The 21,805-nt window shown below is 42.0% G+C and overlaps 2 protein-coding genes across 12 annotated transcripts in view; one reads left to right on the top strand and one right to left on the bottom strand.

The window, feature by feature from the left end:
* The window catches only part of MYL4 (myosin light chain 4), a 43,280-nt gene extending 26,458 nt beyond the window's left edge, over positions 1-16,822 (bottom strand). For 2 of the 5 annotated variants that reach the window (XM_081576503.1, XM_081576508.1), the window contains exon 1: positions 16,012-16,225. The gene's annotated coding sequence lies outside the window, so the exon portion shown is untranslated. Of the gene's footprint in view, positions 1-16,004; positions 16,226-16,626 lie in introns of those variants that run through there. The other 3 variants (XM_081576507.1, XM_081576504.1, XM_081576506.1) reach the window with 3 other exon arrangements.
* CDC27 (cell division cycle 27) overlaps positions 16,349-21,805 on the top strand; it is a 51,939-nt gene continuing 46,482 nt past the window's right edge. For 6 of the 7 annotated variants that reach the window (XM_081576501.1, XM_081576499.1, XM_081576500.1 and 3 more), the window contains exon 1: positions 16,349-16,515. In XM_081576501.1, the coding sequence (XP_081432627.1) occupies positions 16,489-16,515 (27 nt within the window). In that variant the 5' untranslated portion in view covers positions 16,349-16,488. The remainder of the gene's footprint in view (positions 16,516-21,805) is intronic. The other variant, XM_081576502.1, reaches the window with a different exon arrangement.

The raw sequence follows: 21,805 nt of genomic DNA, 5'->3' as shown, positions 1-21,805 counted from the left end.
TAGCTGGGAAGAGAAGAGAAGTGAAAAGCAAAGGAGAAAAGGAAAGATAGTCCCATCTGACTGCAGAGTTCCAAAGAATAGCAAGGAGAGATAAGAAAGCCTTCCTCAGCAATCAGTGCAAACAAATAGAGGAAAACAACAGATTGGGAAAGACTAGAGATCTCTTCAAGAAAATTAAAGATACCAAAGGAACATTTCATGCAAAGATAGGCTCGATAAAGGACAGAAATGGTACGGACCTAACAGAAGCAGAAGCTATTAAGAAGAGGTGGCAAGAATACACAGAAGAACTATACAAAAAAGATCTTCACGACCCAGATAATCATGATGGTGTGATCACTCACCTAGAGCCAGACATCCTGGAATGTGAAGTCAAGTGGGCCTTAGAAAGCATCACTATGAACAAAGCTAGTGGAGGTGATGGAATTCCAGTTGAGCTATTTCAAATCCTGGAAGACGATGCTGTGAAAGTGCTGCACTTGATATGCCAGCAAATTTGGAAAACTCAGCAGTGGCCACGGGACTGGAAAAGGTCAGTTTTTGTTCCAATCCCAAAGAAAGGCAATGCCAAAGAATGCTCAAACTACCACACAATTGCACTCATCTCACATGCTAGTAAAGTAATGCTCAAAATTCTCCAAGCCAGGCTTCAGCAATACGTGAACCGTGAACTTCCAGATGTTCAAGCTGGTTTTAGAAAAGGCAGAGGAACCAGAGATCAAATTGCCAATATCCGCTGGATCATCGAAAAAGCAAGAGAGTTCCAGAAAAACATCTATTTCTGCTTTATTGACTATGCCAATGCCTTTGACTGTGTGGATCACAATAAACTGTGGAAAATTCTGAAAGAGATGGGAATACCAGACCATCTGACCTGTCTCTTGAGAAACCTGTATGCAGGTCAGGAAGCAACAGTTAGAACTGGACATGGAACAACAGACTGGTTCCAAATAGGAAAAGGAGTACGTCAAGGCTGTATATTGTCACCCTGCTTATTTAACTTTTATGCAGAGTACATCATGAGAAACGCTGGGCTGGAAGAAACACAAGCTGGAATCAAGATTGCCGGGAGAAATATCAATAACCTCAGATATGCAAATTACATCACCCTTATGGCATAAAGTGAAGAAGAACTAAAGAGCCTCTTGATGAAAGTGAAAGAGGAGAGTGAAAAAGTTGGCTTAAAGCTCAACATTCAGAAAACTAAGATCATGGCATCTGGTCCCATCACTTCATGGCAAATAGATGGGGAAACAGTGGAAACAGTGTCAGACTTTATTTTTTGGGGCTCCAGAATCACTGCTGATGGTGACTGCAGCCATGAAATTAAAAGACGCTTACTACTTGGAAGGAAGGTTATGGCCAACCTAGATAGCATATTTAAAAGCAGAGACATTACTTTGCCAACAAAAGTCCATCTAGTCAAGGCTATGGTTTTTCCAGTGGTCATGTATAGATGTGAGAGTTGGACGATGAAGAAAGCTGAGCGCCGAAGAATTGATGCTTTTGAACTGTGGTGTTGGAGAAAACTCTTGAGAGTCCCTTGGACTGCAAGGAAATCCAGTCAATCCATCCTAAAGGAGATCAATCCTGGGTGTTCATTGGAAGGACTGATGTTGAAGCTGAAACTCCAATACTTTGGCCACCTCATGCGAAGAGTTGACTCATTGGAAAAGACTCTGATGCTGGGTAGGATTTGGGGCAGGAGGAGAAGGGGACAACAGAGGATGAGATGGTTGGATGGCATCATTGATTCGATGGACATGGGTTTGGGTAGAGTCCAGGAGTTGGTGATGGACAGAGAGGCCTGGTGTGCTGCAATTCATGGGGTCGCAAAGAGTCGGACACGACTGAGCGACTGAACTGAACTGAACTGAACTGTATATAAGATTCCTTGCCATCAAGGAAAGAGAAAAAAAGCAATGAGTCACCTGAAGTCTTAAGGCCCAGGGCACCTGAGGTAAAAGCAGAAAACAAGTAGAAAGGCGTCTAAAATCAAAATTTCAGGGAATTATGTTAGCACCGGCTCTCAGAGCACTTAAATCGTTTCCTCAAACTTCATTTCCTCGGCTATTTTAGTTCAGATGGAAAATGCTACATATGCTTGACCTCACCACTCAATAGTTGGCCTCAATGGTTGAAGCTAATTTCTGTGCTGAGGTCAAGGCAGTGCCGCCTAGTGACGTATGTGTGAACTGCACTGCGGGTGAAGGACGCCGGGAGGGGCCAAGCAACAGGTGGGTGAGAGTCAGCCTGAGGACCAAAAGCAGAGCCCAGGACAGCTGGTGTTTGGCAAGGCGACTTATAGAGGAAACGCAGCAAAGGGCAAGTTGGAATTCTCACCAGTCATCCAAACTGTGTTCTCCCAGACATCCTGACAGCTGCAAGGGACTTTAGAGGCCCAGAGGAAAGGGGACGACTTGCCCAAGGTCACACTGTAAGTCATGGCAGACGTGGGACAAGAAGCTAGGACACCATAGCAACGATAGGAGCTGAAATTGCTGATGGGGTTTCCCTCTAGGGGAGGCCTGCTGCCCCTGCTCCAGGGAGCATGGAAGCAAGAAGGCATCAGTGGAAGAGCTGGCCTGGCACCCAGAGTATGGATGGCTCTAAGTAAGGAGGAAGTGACTCAGACTCCTGCTGCTGCTGCTAAGTCGCTTCAGTCGTGTCCGACTCTGTGCGATCCCACAGACGGCAGCCCTCCAGGCTCTGCCGTCCCTAGGTTCTCCAGGCAAGAATACTGGAGTGGGTTGCCATTTCCTTCTCCAGTGCATGAAAAGGAAAAGTGAAAGTGAAGTCGCTCAGTCATGACCGACTCTTGGTGACCCCATGGACTATAGCCTACCAGGCTCCTCCGTCCATGGGATTTTCCAGGCAAGAGTACTGGAGTGGGGTGCCATTGCCTTCTCCACTCAGACTCCTAGCAGGCACTTATTCTCAGCATGTGCTTTCAGTACTAAAGATGATTCTCTTTTCTCGGTTTCCCTTTACACCAGCTTCTTTTACTTCTTGAATTCTGACTTCCTCCCTAGCGCTCCATGGACGACTGGTCTGTGGCTAGATCTATGGTCTTAGATACCTCAAGGCCTTCTCTGCTGTACTTACAGCACTAAAGTTGTCACTGACCCTCTTTTCCTTCATCTCCTTTATCCAAGACTACTCTCATTCACTCATTCAACACTTAATGAGCACCCACAGTAGGCAGGTACTTTGACTAAGATGAGTAAGAGGCCATCCCTGACCCCAGGGAGCTCACTGTCTGATACGGAGGACTGTTGTTACTCAGTCACTAAGTCGTGTCCCACTCTTTGCAACCTCGTGGACTACAGCATGCCAAGCTCCTCTGTCCTCCACTGTCTCCTGGAGTTTGCTCAAATTCATGTCATTGAGTCAGTGATGCTATCTAACCATCTCATCCTCTGCCACTCCCCTTTTCCTTTTGGTATAGAGGATGCAGATGTATAAATCAATACAGTTTTAATATAATGATAAATAGCCTCACTAAGTTTTATAAGGTGTAACATAACCCCCAAAAAGAAAGCACTTAGAATCCTACCTGAAAAATATCTCAAGTCCCAGTTTCCTTCCTAAATTGTTCAAGCTTCACATTTTCAATTGACCTTTGGACATTTCTCACCTGAGGCACTTCAAACTCAGTATGTTTTAAACCTAGCTGATCACCCATCTCTCATATCACATATTTGTGACATAAAAACAGATAAACAATAATAACAACGTCTATTTAAGACAACCATGGTGTATACCCAAGACTGGAATCCATCAAGTCTGTGTTTAAACCATTGCTGTGCAATTTATTTAGAGAAAAATGAAAGCCTCCCTAGAACCTAGAAAAGGGAGAAGCAAAGAATCTATGATTCGGTTGGTGTCCTCTCCAAATGATACAGATATTTTTTGTCTAGCATGTGTGCTCGGTCGTATCTGACTCTTTGAGACCCCCATGGACTGTAGCACACCAGGCCCCCCCGTCCATGAAATTCTTCAGGCAAGAATACTGGAGTGGGTTGCCATTTCGTACTTCAGGGGATCTTCCCAACCAAGGGATCAGACCACATCTCTTGTGTCTCCTGCATTGGCAGGCGGATTCTTCACCACTGCACCACCTAGCAGTCAGACATATATGCCCCTTCCGAGGAAAAGGAGATAATAGCCAGTAAGATCATCCAATTCACTCTTTTGGTTCAAAGTCTTTACTCATCAAGCTGCCTTCTGGTTAGAATCTTAATGCCGTAAGGAGAAGGAATTATATAAGAATATTTCTCACTATAAATGAGTAACTCAGAACCATTTCCATTTCCATCAACCATCTAGGATCCTACCATAATAGAAACTGAGACTTGCCTACACTCCCTAGGAGCCTCTTTGCTGCATTCCCAGCCCCTACTCTCTTCTCCAATTCACATAATCCTCAGCTGTTAACATAATCTTTCTCCGATTCCATTCTCATGAGGTCATTCCCCAGCTCTGTCACCCCTGGCAGCTCTCTTGGTCTATTTTATCAGTCTAAAGTCATCAGCCTGGAACCCAGAGCTTATCAACTGTCCCCAGCATCACCATTTCAACCAAGCTTACATAGCCTTCACTCCAGACAAGTTAATTTGCCTGCCATGTATCTCTTTCCATATTCTGATGAGCCTCAACACTTCAGACACTACCTTGACTTTGAATACCTCAAGAACACGTGGACAAGGCCAGCATATAGAGGGACAAGGCCCTCTATATCCAGAGAAGGGAAAGTGTTAGTTGCTCAGTTGTGTGCAACTCTTTGCAACCCCATGGATGTAGTCTGTCAGGCTTCTCTGTCCACAGAATTCTCCAGGCAATAATTCTGGAGTGGGTAGCCATTCTCTTCTCTAGGGGATCTTCCCGACCCAGGGATCAAACCCCAGTCTCCTGCATTGCAGGTGGATTCTTCACCATCTGAGCCACCAGGGAAGCCCAATGTCCAGAGAGGGGGAGTCAAAAAAGCATCAAAGGGGACTTCCTTGACTATTCAGTGGTTAAGACTTCACCTTCCATTGCAGGGGATGCATGTTCAGTCCCTAGTCAAGAGCTCAGATCCCACATGCCTCAGCGCCCAAAAAAACTTAAAAAGCAGAGAAGCAATATTGTAAAAAATTTAGTAAAGACTTTAACATGGTCCATATAAAAAAATTTTTTTTCAAAAGCATCAAGGGACTTTCCTGGAGGGTCAGTGGTTAAGAATCTATGCTTCCCCTGCAGGGGGTGCGATCGCTGGTCGGGGAACTAAAGATCCCGCGTGCTGCTTGGTGGAGACAAAAAAAAAAAAGCATCAAATTATGATCAGTAAGAGATAAATTAAGTGGTCAAGCCTTTCGATTATCAGATATTTTAAAATGTTCATAGGTTTATAACATTTTAAAATCTATTCATATTTGTACAGGGCACTCTGCTAGGTGATGGGGGTATCATGAGAAGCCAAAGTCCCTGCCTTCATGGAACTTATTGTCATTGTTGTTCAGTCTCCCAGTCATGTCTGACTCTTTGCAACCCCATGGACTGCAGCACACCAGGCCTCCCTGTCCCCCACCATCTCCCAGAGTTTGCCTGAGTTCATGTTCATTGCATTGGTGATACCGTCCAGCCATCTCATCCTCTGACGCCCTCTTATCCTTCTGCGCTTGATCTTTCCCAGCATCGGGGACTTTGCCAATGAGTCGTCTGTCCGCATCAGATTACCAAAAGACCGGGGCGTCAGCTTCAGCATCAGTCCTTCCAGCAAATATTCAGGGTTGATCTCCCTTAAGATTGACTGGTTTGATCTCCTTGCGGTTCAAGTGACTTTCAGGAGTCTTCTCTAGCACCACAGTTTGAAGGAATCAATTCTTTGGCATTCTGCCTTCTTTACGGTCCAGCTCTCACAACTGTACTAGACCACTGGGAAGACCAGAGCCTTGACTACGTGAACCTTTGTCGGCAAAGTAATGTCTCTGCTTTTCAACACACTGTCTAGGTTTGTCATCGCTCTCCTGTCAAACAGCAATCATCTTCTGATTTCATGACTGCAGTCACCATCTGCAGTGATTTTGGAGCCCAAGAAGAGAAAATCTGTCACTACTTCCACCTTTCCCCCTTCCATTTGCCATGCAGTAGTGGGGCTGCATGCCATGATCTTAGATTTTTTCGTATTTAGTCTTAAGCTGGCTCTTTCACTCTCCTCCTTCACCCTCATCAAGAGTTCTTTAGTTTCTCTTTGCTTCTTCGCTTTCTGCCATTAGAGTGGTATCATCTGCATATCTGAGGTTGTTGATGTTTCTCCTGCCTATCTTGATTCCAGCTTGTAACTCACCCAGGCCAGCATTTTTCATGATGTGCTCAATGTATAGGTTAAACAAACAGGGTGACAGCATACAGCCCTGACGTACTCCTTTCTCGATCTTGAAACAATCAGTTATTCCCTGTGTGTGTGTGTTAGTTGCTTAGTCGTATGCAACTCTTTGCAACCCCATAGACTGTAGCCCACCAGGCCCCTCCGTCCATGGGATTCTCCAGGCAAGAGTACTGGAGTGGGTTGCCATTTCCTTCTCCAGTTATTCCATACAGGGTTCTAACTGTTGCTTCTTGACCCGTTTATAGTAAACAACTTATAGTAAACAAATATAAACTTACAGTAGACAAATATAATCAAAATTTCCATTCAGAATATGAAGGAAAACAACTGTGATTCTGTGAGAGAGAATAGGATGGAGCTAATTCTAAAAGATAATACAGATACCCCAGTGTTCATAACAAACGATTTTTTTTTTTTGGCCACACCACTTGGTATGTGGGATCTTAGTTCCCTGACCAAGGATTGAACCTATGCCCACAGCATTGGAAGTGCAGAGTTTTAACCACTGGACCACCAGGGAAGTCCAGAACAGCACTAGTTACAATATCCAACACAGGGAAACTACCTAAGTCTCTATCAACAGATTAATGGATAAAAAAGTCATATATATATATATGAATATTACTCAGCCATAATGAAATATTACCATTTGCAACATGGCTGGACCTAGAGAATATCATACTAAGTGAAGTAAGTCAGACAGAGAGACAAATATTATTATATTACATCCCTTACATGTGAAAGTTAAAAAATAATGCTGATGAATTTATTTACAAAACAGAAATGGACTCACGGGCATAGAAAACAAATTTATGGTTACCAAAGGTAAAAGGAGAGAGGGAGTGATAAATCAGGAGTATCTGATTAACAGACACACACTACTATATATAAAATAGAAAATAAGAATTTGCTGTATGGCACAGGGAACTATGTTCAACTCTTGTAATAACCTATAATGAAAAAGAATCTGGAAAAAATATACATATATGCATGGCTGAATCACTTTGCTGTACCCCTGAAACTAATATAATAATTAATCAACTACACTTCAATTTTTAAAGAAGAAAAAATGGGATGGAGCTAATAATTTAGATTAGGTGGTATATGGAATATTCTGAGGAAGTGATATTAAAGCCAAGTCCTGAAGGATGACTAGAATTTACCTAAAGAAAAAGGGAAAAATATGTTAGGAAGAATATTTTTGTAGGGACTTTCCATGTGGCTCAATGGTAAAGAATCACCTGAAATGCAGGAGACACGGGTTCAATTCCTGGAGAAGGAAATAGCAACCCACTCCAGTACTCTAGCCTGGGAAATCCCATGGACACGGGAGCCTGGCGGGCTACATTCCATGGGGCTCCAAAAGAGCTGGATACAACTGAGCGACTAAATAACAACAAATATTTGTAAAGGCTTCCACTTTAATCACTCAGTCAATATTTTTTAAGCATCTATTAAATATGTAATGTTTTTCAAAGAACAAGATAGAGAACTATACGACCTGGCCTTCCTTTAGGGCGATAAGACTCAAATAGAATAAGCAACTGTATTAGTCTGCTCAGGATGCTGTAACAAACTACCACAAACCAGGTGTCTTAAACAATAGAAATTTATTTTCTCACAGTCTGGAGGCTAGAAGTATACAATCAAGATGCTAGCAGGGACTTCCCTGGTGGTCAGGTAGTTAAGAATCTGCCTTACAATGCAGGGGATGCAGGTTCAATCCCTGGTTAGGGAACTAAGATCCCACCCGCTGCAGAGCAACTGAACCAGTGAAGTTGCTCAGTCATGTCCGACTCTTTGCGATCCCATGGACTGTAGCCTACCAGGCTCCTCCATCCATGGAATTTTCTAGGCAAGAGTACTGGAGTGGATTGCCATTTCCTTCTCCAGGGGATCTTCTCAATCCCAGGATCGAACCCAGGTCTCCTGCATTGCAGGCAGACGCTTTACCATCTGAGCTACCAGAGCAACTAAAACCTAGGAAATCACTGAGCCCACATGCTCCATAGCCTGTACCAGAACTAGATGGTCTGCGCACCGCAACGAAAGGTCCCATGTGATGCAATGAAGATCCTGCATGCCAAAACTGAGACCCCAATGCAGCCAAACATATATAGAGAGAGATATATGTATAGATATCTATCTATATATATATATTAAAGTGCTAGCAAATCCGGTTTCTGGTAAGAGCTCTCTTCCTAACTTCGTAGATGGCTGCCTTCTCTCTATGTCCTCATAGGACCTTTCCATGGTGCATGCACATACAAAGGGGAGAGTGGTAGAGAAAGAGAGTGAGTTCTCGGGTGTCTCTTCTTAAAAGGACACTAATCCTATTGGATCAGGGCCCCACTTTTATGATCTCATTAACCTTAGATGTCTCCTCTGCAAACACAGCCACACCGGGGGTTGGAGCTTCAACATATGAATTGGGAGTGGGGGAAACACAAACATTCCATACATAACACCAATCAATAGACAAAAATTAATAGTATGAACAGAATGAGTTTATTCTACTTATTCACTAAACAAATAAAAAAATGAATACCCATCTTCTGCAGGTATACAGGGCTTCCCCGGTGACTCAGTGGTAAAGAATCTGCCTGCCAATGCATATGATTCGGGTTCGATCCTTCAGTTGGGAAGATACCCTGGAGTAGGAAATGGCAACCCACTCTAGTATTCTTGCCTGGAAAATTGTATGGACAGAGGAGCCTGGCAAGCTGCAGTCCGTGGGGTCGAAAAAGAGTTGGACATGACTAAGAGACTAAACAACAACAACACAGACATACCTCATCTTATTACTTTTGCTTTGTTACACTTCACAGATATTGTGTTTTCTACTAATTGAAAGTTCGTGGCAACCCTGCATCAAGAAAATCTATTGGCACCATTTTTCCAACAGCATTTGCTCATTTTATGTCACATTTTTGGTAATTCTCACAATATTTCAAATTTTTCATTATTAATATACTTGTTATGGTGATCTATCTGGGGGCTTCCCAGGTGGCACTAGTGGTGAAGAATTTCCCTGCCAATGTGAGAGATGTGGATTCAATCCCTGGGTCTGGAATATCCCCTGGAGGAAGGCATGGCAACCCACTCCAGTATTCTTGCCTGGAGAATCCCATGGACAGAGGAGCCTGGTGGGCTACAGTCCATAGGGTTGCAAAGAGTCCGACGTGACTGATGCAACTTAGTACACACAGACATGGTGATCTGTGACCCGTGATCTTTGCTGTTACTACTATTACTTGCTGAAGTATTTTTAAACTAAGGTATATACATTTTTGAACATAATACTGTTGCAGATTTAATAGTCTATAGTATACTATAACTTTTATATGTACTGGGAGCCCTAAAAATTCATGTGACTTGCTTTGTTTTGATGTTTGCTTTGTTGTGATGGTCTGGATTAGAAGTCACAATGTCTCCAAGGTTTGCCTGTACCTGGTGCTATACTAAGTGTGGAGAATACATCCTGGAACAGGCAAACAGGGCTTCTTTCCTCAGGAAGCTTATGGGTTAGATAGGAAGAGGACAATTAAAGAAGTTGTCACAGTAAAGGGTGATAAGAGTAATGGCAAGTACCTTAGCACTCAAGGAAAAGCAGGGATAGCCAAACTATCCCTGTATTCCAATAGGTCAGAAAAAAACTAAAGAAGTGAAATTTGGAGGATGGGTAGAGATAGCCAAGTGAAGAGTTGAACTAGAGTATGTGGACAGAGATAGCAATACATACAATGTCTCTGGGACAAGAAAGTGGGTTAAGAAGTTCCATGTAGCTAGTACGGTGGGGGTGGAGGGGGGAGGGCAGGGACTTTTCCCTCTATCCTCATAAGTTCAGTCTCAGTGCCCTGCAAATTAAATTGACAAAAGACAGATTACCAGAATTTTAAAGACAAGATTTTATTTACTCATGCAATGTGCATACACACAGGAGAATTCAGTGATAAATAACTTTAAGAGGTGGTTAGAACCTGGGACTTACCTATCATCTTAGCATAGATGATTCTCCACATATGTGGAGAAGTAACAAGACAAAGAAATAGTGTTTGGGCTTTTAGGGGTGGTATATTATGGAAAGGTAATATATGGGGAAACTAATGGAAGATAAAGGTTATTTTAATAAGGTTTTTTGGCACAGAACCAACTCAGTGCCAGCTCTGTTTCCAGTGATAATGGTTGCTTTCCTCTTTCCTTTACAGGAGAGGGGAGAGGAAATACCTTCACAGAGGAGAATTTATGTCTGCTTTTAGGCAGCTGGGGGTGGGTGGGCAAAAATATCTATATTTGTTGCCTTGCTTTCAGTCCAAGATAATCTTCATGCCAAAGTGGCATTTTCTGATCTCCTTCACTGGAATATATAGTATAAGAGAGAAACAAGTGAGATAAGGCTGAATAAGGAAGCAGAGACTAGACCTTGGATGGCCCTGTTAAGACTAGTTAAAGGTTTTGGACTATATCCTGAGACCAATGGGAAATCCTGAAGTGGGGCATGTAAAAAGTTAATCAGGGGACTGCCCCGGTGTTCCAGTGGCTAAGACTTCTCGCTCCCAATGTTAGGGAGGCGGGTTCGATCCCCTGGTCATGGAACTAGATCCTACCTGCCGCAGCTAAGAGTTCACATGCCTCTGGAAACATATACTAACATATGTAAAAGAGACAACCAGTGGGAATTTGCTGTATGACTTAGAGAACTCAAATCAGGGCTCTGTGACAACCTAGAGATGTGGGATGGGGTGGGAGGTGGGAGGGAAGCTCATGAGGGAGGGAACATATGTATACCTACGGCTGATCCATGTTGATGTATGGCAGAAACCAACACAATATTGTAACTATCCTTCAATTAAAAATAAATAAAAAGAAAAAAAAAAGAGAATTCACATGCCTCAACTAAAGATCCCCCATGCCCCAACAAAGATCAAAGACCCCATGTGCCTCAACTAAGACCTGGTGCAGACAAATAAATGTTTAAAAAAAAAAAAGTTAATCAACAGAAACTTCAATTAAAATAGAGTTGGGAGACCAGAAGAGGGAGCTCTCACACCCCCAGACAATAAGAGAGTCCAACAGGAAGAAGAAAGACTTCCTCTTTTTTCCTGCAAGAGCTCAGTCAATGGGAGACTGACACAACTCAGCCAAAGAAGAGTCATAGACTTTTTATTTATTATAGCCCTCCCAATTTCCTTTTCCCTGCCATAAAAGAGTTCTCTTTCTCCATTTTTTTGCTGGTGACTTGCCATGGTTGCAGACCCTGCACTTCTTCGCTGTCCCAAATAAACCCATTTTTATGCTAAAGCAATAACTGGCAGTCTGTTTCAGGTCAACAGTGGAGAGGCTTAGGGAGGACAGTCCTGACATGATTAGACTTGTTTTGGGAGGTAGGTGAGACTTGAGGCAGAAGAGACATGAAGGTACATTTAGGAGGTAAAATCAGCAGGGCTTTGAGACCAGATATTAGGGTTATTAAAGAAAAAGAGTGGTTTCAGGTTTGGGCAATGGAGAAACTGGGACAGATAATAATTCAAATAGAAGAGTGAGGAGTTCCATTCTGAACAAAGTACCTGTGAGACACCCAGAGAGAGATATCCAGCTGACAGCTAGGCATTTAGGCCTGGAGTTCTAAGAAGAGCCAGGCTGGAGATACAGATTATGGAGCAATTTTCAATAAAAAAAAAAACTGAAACCATGAGAATAAGTTCACCTTGGAAGAACATATAGAGCGAGAAGGCCTAGAACTCACCCTGTGAAGCATTCTGATATTAGAAATTCTGTAAAGGAACCTGATAAGAAACAGAGCAGTAGAAAGAAAACCAGGAAACTGTGATCAGAGACGCCAAAGTAAAGGGATGAGTTTTTTTAATGCAATACTAACATGGTATGTATTGTTTTTTTAAAAAATATTTTTTTTTATCATGTATTTACTTGGTTGTGCTGGGTCTTGGATGCAGCATGTGGGATTTAATACCCTGCCCAGGGATCGAGCCAGGGCCACCTGCGTTGGGAGATTGGAGTCTGAGGCCCTGGACCACCAGGGAAGTCTCAAGGGGTTGATTTGATGAGGAGGGGGAGCAAAGATATGTGGGGTGGGGAGAGAGGGATGGAGCCTCACAGTAGGTAATATAAAGAGGATAAGAGGCAGTGTACAACAGGGACAAAAGAAGGGTACAGATAAGGAGGACTCAAGAAATTGAGAAGAGTGAGCTTTCTCTGGGCTATCTCAGAGGGCCTGTACCTTGTCTATGGTACCATGTCTAGCTTCTTGAACAGTTCCCTAAACCCTGACCTCCAATCTGATTGCACATGAAACAGAACAAGAGGTAGGCTAAGAAAAAGGGAAAATTATCATGTTTGGAATAATGCTTACTGTAATCTAAGTCCACTCGCCAGCTAAATATACGTGGATCAGTGACAGCAGGATGCCCAAGTAGTTGCTGGATGGTGAGTTTAAGTAGGTCAGTCAGGAATAGAAAAGGAAGTAAAAGTGCTCTAGAAGAGTCCATCGAAGCACAACTTCAAACAATGTGGTCTTGTTGTGAATGAGCACAAAACCGCAACAGATGAGTCAGCCCATGAACAACGGTCAGAAAAGAGATGCTCTTTTTCAGAAAAAAGAAAAAAAGGGTATGGGGGGCGAGGTGGGACTTTAGGCAAATTCTAAGCTTAAGAGCCAGACTGCCAAACATCACAGAATCTCTAAATGCTGAGTCTAGACACACATTTTCACACACACAAAAATCATCTTTATATATCCTATGTTGTAAGTTTCTACATTGAAGTTTACAAGAATCACATGCTCAGGTACATGACTTGGAAGCCTGTTGTGTGAAAAAGTGCTGTGTGTGTGTAAAATGACCAAAAGCTTAGCAGGATCAGAGTTATGTAAATAAAACTTGAGCCCACTTTAACAGAAGTCATCCAGATAATAAAAGCAAGAGTCCTATTGTATTCTGAATTCATTGGAATAAATCTGGAGTGCTGTGGTCAGTTAAAGCATCACATTTTAAGAGTAATATTGTGTCACAGTTTAGGAGTAATTACCTCCCCCCTTTCTTTCCATTCCCCCTACCAGATTCTCTCATCTGGCATCTCAAACCTGGTAGAGTGTTTTCAAAGATGATCAATCCTTCCCATGGCACGCGCCTTTTGCAGTGTTGCTTTGCCACTCTTCCCATCTAGAGGTAGACTCTTATTTCTCCTCCAGTTGAATCCAGTCAGCCTCTGTGTCTTAATTTGACCAACAAGAAGTGACGGAGCTTGACTTACAGACCTGGGCCTTAAGGGGCCTCACAGCTTCCGTTTTTGCCTTCTTGGTTGCCAGGTGCCAAGTCAAGAAGTTAGGGTCAGACGACTGACTGATGTGAAGTCACGTGGAAGAGAATAAGGGGCTCAGCCAACAACCAGCACCAAGGCCCCAAACATGTGAGTGAAGTCATCTTGGATCTTGCAGTCCTAATCAAGCCAATGATGGTAATAATCTGTACCTGTGCTATCCAGTATGGGAATCACCAGCTACATGTCTCTACTGAATCCTTGGAATGGGGCTAGGACATCTGAAGAGCTTCATTTTAAATTTCACTTGATTTTAACTAAACTTTAGCTAGTGACTACCACTTTGGACACTATTCCCACCCTAATTCACCCAGCCCAACCCTGCTAACAGAACAAGGCACAGGGCAGCATAAGATCACCTTACCCTTTCTGGGGCTACAAGCATACAAGCAGTGACTAGAGATGGCTGCCAGTAAAGGTTATAGCTCTGTCGACAAAACAAAACACCCATGCCCCCCCTCAACAACACCCAAAGGAAGGGAGTGACCCATTCTAAACTGATTTCATCTACATAAAATGTTAGAACCAGAAAGAGAAATATCCACACAAATGGAATATACTATTGAGAAAAACAGTTTTTGCAATATTTTTTAAATTGAAGTCCCACATCTAGCCTGGAAATGCCCTGATTAGGAAGTCAACCTTCAAAAAGTGTTTTCTTCAACCTTATGGACACAGAAGGGAACAGGGAGGGAAAGAAAGATAAACTAAGAACATGAGATTAATGGATACAAACTACTATAGATGAAATAGATAAGCAACTATGATTTACCATATAGCACAGGGAACTATAAAAAATATCTTGCATAATCTATAGTGGAAAAATAATCTGAAAAAATATATATCTGAATCACTTTGCTATACACCTGAAAATAACACAATATTGTAAATCAACTATACTTCAGTTTTAAAAATATTGCAAAGACTGTTTTTCTCATCTACCAAAACCCAAAATTTTAATAGTTCCCCGTTCACACACTTCAGGGGGAGAGGTAATAGGAAGGAAATTTGAGAGCTTCCTATGTGTGTTAGACAGTCACATACATTAATGCATTTCATCCTCTTAATGATTGTTTTTAAACTAAAGAAATACAAGTTCAGTGAGGTTGTGACTTGCCTAAGGACCTACAGCTAATAGTGCCAGAGACAAAATTGAAATCTAACTTCCCGATTTCCCAATACATCACAATGCCTCTCCTATTAAGAATAAACATTTCTGCCCTGTTTCTGAGATTTTCCACGATCTGTCCACCTAAATAATCACTTCCAGTTAATGTCGTATCTCTTACCAGATTGATCTCATTCTGTTCCCTTTCACTTTCTCCTTTCTTTTCTTCTAATTCTACCTATCCTTCAAAATCTGGCTTGCATCTGAAACTTTTCTTATCTTCAGTTCAGTCCCTCAGTCATGTTCGACTCTTTGTGACCCCATGGACTGCAGCACGCCAGGCTTCCCTGTTCATCAGCTCCCGGAGCTTGCTCAGACTCATGTCTATTGAGTCAGTGATGCCATCCAACCATCTCTTCCCCTATTGTCCCCTTCTCCTCCTGCCTTCAATCTTTCCCAGCATCAGGGTCTTTTCAAATTAGTCAGTCAGTTCTTCTAATCAGGTGGCCAAAATACTGGAGTTTCAGCTTTAGCTTCAGTCTTCCCAATGAATATTCAGGACTGATTTTCCTTAGAACTGACTGGTTAGATCTCCTTGCAGTCCAAGGGACTCTCAGTAGACTTCTCCAACAGCACTGTTCAAAAGCATCAATTCTTCCGGGCTCAACTCTTAGTGGTTCAACTCTCACATCCATACATGACTACTGGAAAAACCATAGCCTTGATGAGACGGATCTTTGTTGGCAAAGTAATGTCTCTGCTTTTTCATATGCTGTCTAGGTTAGTCATAGCTTTTCTTCCAAGGAGCAAGCATCTTTTAATTTCATGGCTGCAGTCACCATCTGCAGCGATTTTGGAGCCCCCCAAAATAAAGTCTCTTTAAATAAAGAGACTTTATTTCTCATCTTAATGCTAATTAATTTCCCTTTCCTCTCTTCTGGATTTTTACATCACTTATAACGGGCACCACATAATATAACATTCTTTGTTACGTTACTTTTCCGTTAAACAAACCGTAATCTGAGGACGGCGGTCAAATTGAATCTTTAAATAGTGACAGTCTTTCCAATTTCCTATTTCCCTTTGAGCCATGAATGGAATGGATGAACGACCTAAACTTAACAGACAGATACCTCTTGATTAATTAAAATTAGCCCCAAACTCTTGAGTTTAACCCTCTGCTTAATCCACCGCGCACCAGTTAATCCAGCAAGCTTGAACGGTGAATTAAGATTGAAGTTCGTCCACTTAACGCCTCCTGCCGACTCCCGCACGCCATGCCCAGCCCATTGGTTACCGATTGGGCGTGCCCCTGCCTAAGGGCCGACGGGGCGTGGCGTGCGTGAGAGAAGGCTTGGCAGAGAAGAGGAATAGACGCTTTGGATCACGCTCGGTCCTCTCCGCTACTCCCCGACAACTTCCGGCAACGGTGTTCTCCTCCGCCGATTCACCTCGGGTATTTCCGGTCTCCTTCGGACCTTTCCGTCTGGCTCCCGCGCGCGTCTCTCTGCTTCGGGTTTCTCCGTGTCCCGCTCGGAGGTACTCGGCTCTCGCTCGGCCTCCCCCATCCCCCGGTAACGGTCGCTGGTGAGTTTAAATGAGCCGGGGCTGGCCGGGCCGGAGTCGCTACGGGGGGGGCCTGAGGCACTGCAGAAAGTGGGCCTAAACCTCCAGGATGACGGTGCTGCAGGAACCCGTCCAGGTAATGGTAACCCTCTTCCCTGAGGCTTGGCTCGCAGCCTCGGTCGGGAAGCGGCGTATGGCCACTTCGCGGCCTGGTGCGGCCTAGGCCCGGCTGCTTCTCCCGCCTCACCTCACGCCGGCTCCTGCCTGTCTTCTCGTCAGTTCCGAGGCCTTGCCCGCAGCCCCAGCCGCGTTCCCTCTGGCCCTACGTTACTTCTTCCCCGAGTGTGAGCGGAGTTCGGCGATAATCCCTCCTTTTCCCTCCGGGCCAGTGTCGGGCGAGCCCCTCCTGTCAGCCCAGGGGCTGGGCCCGCGCCGGGGTGAGCGGTGAGGGGCCGAAAACTCGCCCCAGGTGCTCTCTTGCCTAAGGATGGTTGGGACGCACGTTTGATCAGCGCCTGTACGATCTTCATAATGGTGGGGCAAGTTTGCGGGGCGAGTGTAGGTTTTGTTTTTGTTTTCCAGGAGAAAGTGGAAGGAGGGTAGGATCGGTGTTTTTAATACTGATTTCTATTTTGGTGACAAACTGTCTAGCCCACGTTGCTTTTTCTCGCTCACTCAGTTTCCCTCCGGACAATGATATGCGAAGAGAACCCCAAGGCCCAGTGCAGAGGCGCAAGCACCTATACAAGGGGAGGGGGTGGAAACGGCAAATTGGTTTTTTTCCATGACCTGTGATGGGGATCAAGAGTGTTTTACTGTGCATGTTTATAAGGCGTTCAGGAAATGAAAGACAAATCATGGTTTTTCCATCCATACTACACCAAGGTTTGCTTTGACGCACAGTGCTCTGTTGGCATGGAAGAAACCCTATTGGATTTTAAGGGTGTGATGCGGTGCCAAGTCATTTCCCCCTCCTGCCATCTGAAGAAACTAAATCTTTTGTCCCTTGGTGATGCACCAGGTCTGGGAGACTTTTTACCCTATCGTATGACCTTTGACTTGATTAGAAGAGTTGACCTCTATCAACTGCTGTCATTGAGTCATGCACTTTATTTTGAAAGCAAACCGATTTGAGAAATTGCTTCATGTTGCTCTTAAAGACCTGTGATATCAAATAGTAAAATATTTTAATACATCACTCCTTCCATATTTCTTTTATTTTTTCATCACAGGATGAAATACCAATTTCTCCTAGTTGGCTCTTTCTCTAGCTGTTTACATGTAGCAGCTATTAATTTTTTAATTAGTGTAATGTGGGATTCTGTCTTCTGTACAGAATTGTACAAACAATTCTGTTTGTACATTATACTGGTGCTTTCAAAGCTGTTTCTTTCCATCCAGATTTACTAGTAAAGAGTCCCTTTTTAATGTTTGTGTTTTTTTTGAGGCCTAACATGAAATTAGAAGTTGCTATCTATACCTTCTAAAATGGATAAGCAGATTATTCAAGTTGTTTAATTTCTGTTTCATATTTTTGTTATTTTGTCTTAGCAATTAATGATACATTTGCCTTATAGATATGGCATCTAAGATGATAAACTAGTTTTATGGATAGCCTATGCATCTGTGCCAAGTCACTTCAGTCGTGTCTGACTCTGCGACCCTGTTGACTGTAGCCTGCCAGGCTCCTCTGTCCATGGGATTCTCCAGGCAAGAGTACTGGAATGGATTGCCATGCCCTCCTCCAGGGGATCTTCCCGACCCAGGGATCAAACCTGTGTCTCTTACATCTCCTGCATTGACAGGTTCTTTATTACCAGGGCCACCTAATTTGCATAAAAGCATGGAGAGAAATATGTAGCCAATTTCTTGATAAAGATATTCCTTGTGTGATAAACAGATCAAGTTTTCTGTTTTTCATTAAAGTACTCTTCCAGTACTCTTAGCAGTAATGCATTTAGATATTTTTAAGGCTCAAGAGTTAAATTTGTCTACTCCCCACACACAACCCACTGACAGTGGTAACAAGTTTTAGGATATAATTAGGTGAGAATTTTGGTTCTAATTTTTAGTATAAGAAGCCATTCAAGAAGGGATCTGGAGCAGTAGGAGAACAAGCAACTTTGGCTATTTAAACTATAATAAGTGATTGCTTGTATTTGTAAAGGAATGAGAGTAAGTTGGAAAGGCATGTCCTTTTGTGGGATGTCTCAGGGTTGGAGGAGTTATTAGGCATGGAAAAAATTTGAGAGAAAAGATGAGCAACTGATTTTTGCTTTTTCTTTTTTTAAAGCTTGTGGGATACCCAGTTTGATATACCATGTAAGCCTAAATATAAGTGCTTCCTCCAAATTATCTCTTATAAAAAAGTGTTACTTTGAGTCTTCAAAAATCTCTCCTATTATGAGGCAGAAATTCTGTCATTTATTTAATTTTTAAAATAACTGTTTGGGGAAGAATAATCGCTAGCCTAAGTGACTTGAATCAGTGCTAATTTGGATGTGTATAAAATCCACCTGATGAAATTGATTTTTTTAAAAGTCAATTTTATATAGATTTGTCAATTATTCCTGGGGGTAAGACATCACAGAAGTGTTGAATGAAGTTGTAAAAAAAAAAAAAGCCTTGGAAAAATCGTCTTAATAACAGTATAGTAACTGGTTGCTTTTACACATAATATTGTTTTAGAGATCATTAGATAGTGAAGAAATACTTTTGGCTTGGTATAAGAAGTACAGGGACAGCATCTAACACAGATTCAAAGGGTACCATTTTCAAATAACTTAGAATTGAAGATGGTGTATTCAGGAAAATTGTGTTAGATGATTACCCCTCTCCCAAAAAAAGGCTTTTTAATAAATTGTTCTATTCAGTAGAGTAGAAAAAAAGAAATTCCTAAATAGATTTTATGATTGTAAAAATGTATACATATATATACATATATATATACACACACACACACATATATATGTAGCTAAATTGATAATAGCATTTGACTGTTTGGTCTTCATTCAAAAAATGTATTCAAGTTAGCTGAAATACATTTGTTTATGAAATTTTCTTTTAAAAAACAGATTCTTATATTTAGGTACAATACAGTATTTTGAAGACAGTGCTACATAGTACCTGAACTGAGAGGATGTGGTTTGGAGTGGGGAGATAGAGAAGGAAATCATTACAAATATGTGATAATTCCTTTATGGACTAGTGCCCTGATACAGCCTTTGTGCTTATATAGAGAGAAACATGAGACAAATAATCACGAATTAATAATTATAAATTGTGATAAGAAGGGTACTATAAGTAGGGTATTAGGAGAGAGACCTAATAAGAGGGTCCTGACTTCAGTCAGGTTTGCAGTTGGACCATCAAAGTTGAGAAGCAACCTCAATGAAATAGTCAAATTGGAAAGAATGTTATGCACCTGCTATGTGTCAAGTGCAGATAAAAGACATTCTAAAACCTTCTCTAAAAAGGATGTTAGGAAAGTTTCTTTTGAGCAAATAACATTGTAGCTGAGTTCAAAGTTTGAGATACAAACAATTTGAAGAGAATTATAAGCAGAGAAAACAGCATGTGCAAAGTCCCTGAGACATAGTACAACTTGGCATTGGAAGACCTGAAAGAAGGCCAATGTGGCTGGAGTTGCATAGTAATGTAAGGCCATTGTAAGGAGTTCATTTTTCATTCTGAGTGTAATGGGGAATCATTGATGAATTTTCAGCTGGGGGCTGACATAATCTGATATAGATGTTAAGATCTCTGGCTGCTGTATGTGAAAGGTCAGGGAAGAAGGAGGCAAGAATAAAAACAGTCTTAAGATGACGGTAACCTATACTAAAGTGGTAGCAGTGGAATAGGAAAGAGGTAGATAAGTTCAAGAGATATTTTGGAGGTAGAATCAATGCGTCATGGAAATTGATCATTTGTGAGGGAATCAAGAACAGCTACCTAGATTTCATTTTGGGGGTAATGTTTAATAAATGGAGAATTCTTTGCAGGGAAAACAAATTTGAAAGAGGACCATTAAGAATTATGTTGTGAACAAATTAAGATATTTGTGAAACCAACCAGTAGAAATGTAGATATATAACTTCTCATCTTTTGAGGGGTCCAGTCTTTTTGGGAAGATAAATATGCTTAACGGGAACAACTGAATAATGTTACAAGTCAGTATGTATTTGTTTGCACAGATAATAATAAATTCAGTAAAGAGAGATCCTTGTGGATTGGAAAGATGGAAAAGGTTTCTGGAAGGAGTAGAACTTAAAGCTTTAGAAAGTAAAAAGGGTTTGAATTGGTAGAGGAGAATATGCTTGGCACAGAATGGCATGAGCAAAAGCCCAAAGTTGAGACTGGTGCTCAGGAACAAGAAAACAATAAAAATTATGGCCTTGTCTAGAATGGGAATTGAGAACAGAAAAGATAAGGTTTTGCTAGCCACATAGAATCAGGTTACAAGGGGACTTAACATCCAGACTGAGGAATTTAGATTTAATTTGTTGGTAATAAATAGCCATTATAGGTTTTTGAACAGAAAAATTATAATGAAAGCACTACTTGGGAAAAAATTAATCTGGTGCTATTGGGAAGGTGTGACAAGACAAGATTTAGGGAGATGTACAGGCTAGTAAGTTACACAGTAGTGGACATCAGGGTTTATCAGTCTTGGCACTACTGATGTTTTCAGCAAGCTAATTTTTTGTTGTGGGGATATTGTCCCGTGTTTTGCAGTGTCTTTGCCGTCTATGCCCACTCCATTTGTGACAAACAAAATGCCCCCTAGACATTACTGCATGTCCTTTGTGGGACAAAATTGCCCAGACTGAGAACCATTGATGTAGACCTGAAGTAAATTAGAGTTCAAGAAATTACATTGGAATGTATAGTAGGAAAATTCCAAAGTGATTTTTTTTCTTCATACCTTCTTATGTTGTCCATTTTTTTAATGGTCTAGAAGAAGACACCTATTTTCTTTTTTGAAGAACGACACAATCTAGGTGGTCATATTTAAGTCTGAGTTAGTTGTACAATTTACAGAGGTTTATATTTAAAATAATATTTCATATTTAAGAAGAGCAACAAGGAGAAGGAACTTTGCCATTTAATTTCTATGGTGTTGATTTAATTATCTTTAAAAGTCAATGTGGCCTAGAGCTCACTCATTAGTTTAATCAGCAAAATTTCTCTTTTAACCTTTTTTGGGGGCTCGGTGGTGTTGCTCAGGTTGGCTTCACAATCTTTAGCAGCATTTCTTCCATCTGGCTTTAATTTGTAGAGCACTTGAATCAATGCACTGAGTGCTGTTTTCTTTTTTAGAGGCAGGTTTACACCAGCAGCTGAGCAACGGAGGGGATGAATGGGGTGGGGGGGGTTAGTCGCTAATCTTAACCCTGCCTGTCATCAGCTACCAATTTGTCATGCTT

The sequence above is a fragment of the Giraffa tippelskirchi genome, chromosome 3 (assembly GCF_054371585.1).
Source record: "Giraffa tippelskirchi isolate mGirTip1 chromosome 3, T2T-mGirTip1v1.2.pri, whole genome shotgun sequence".
Lineage (NCBI taxonomy): Eukaryota > Metazoa > Chordata > Mammalia > Artiodactyla > Giraffidae > Giraffa > Giraffa tippelskirchi.
Note: the sequence above shows the minus strand (reverse complement) of the source record. Positions and strands in the feature narration are given on the sequence as shown.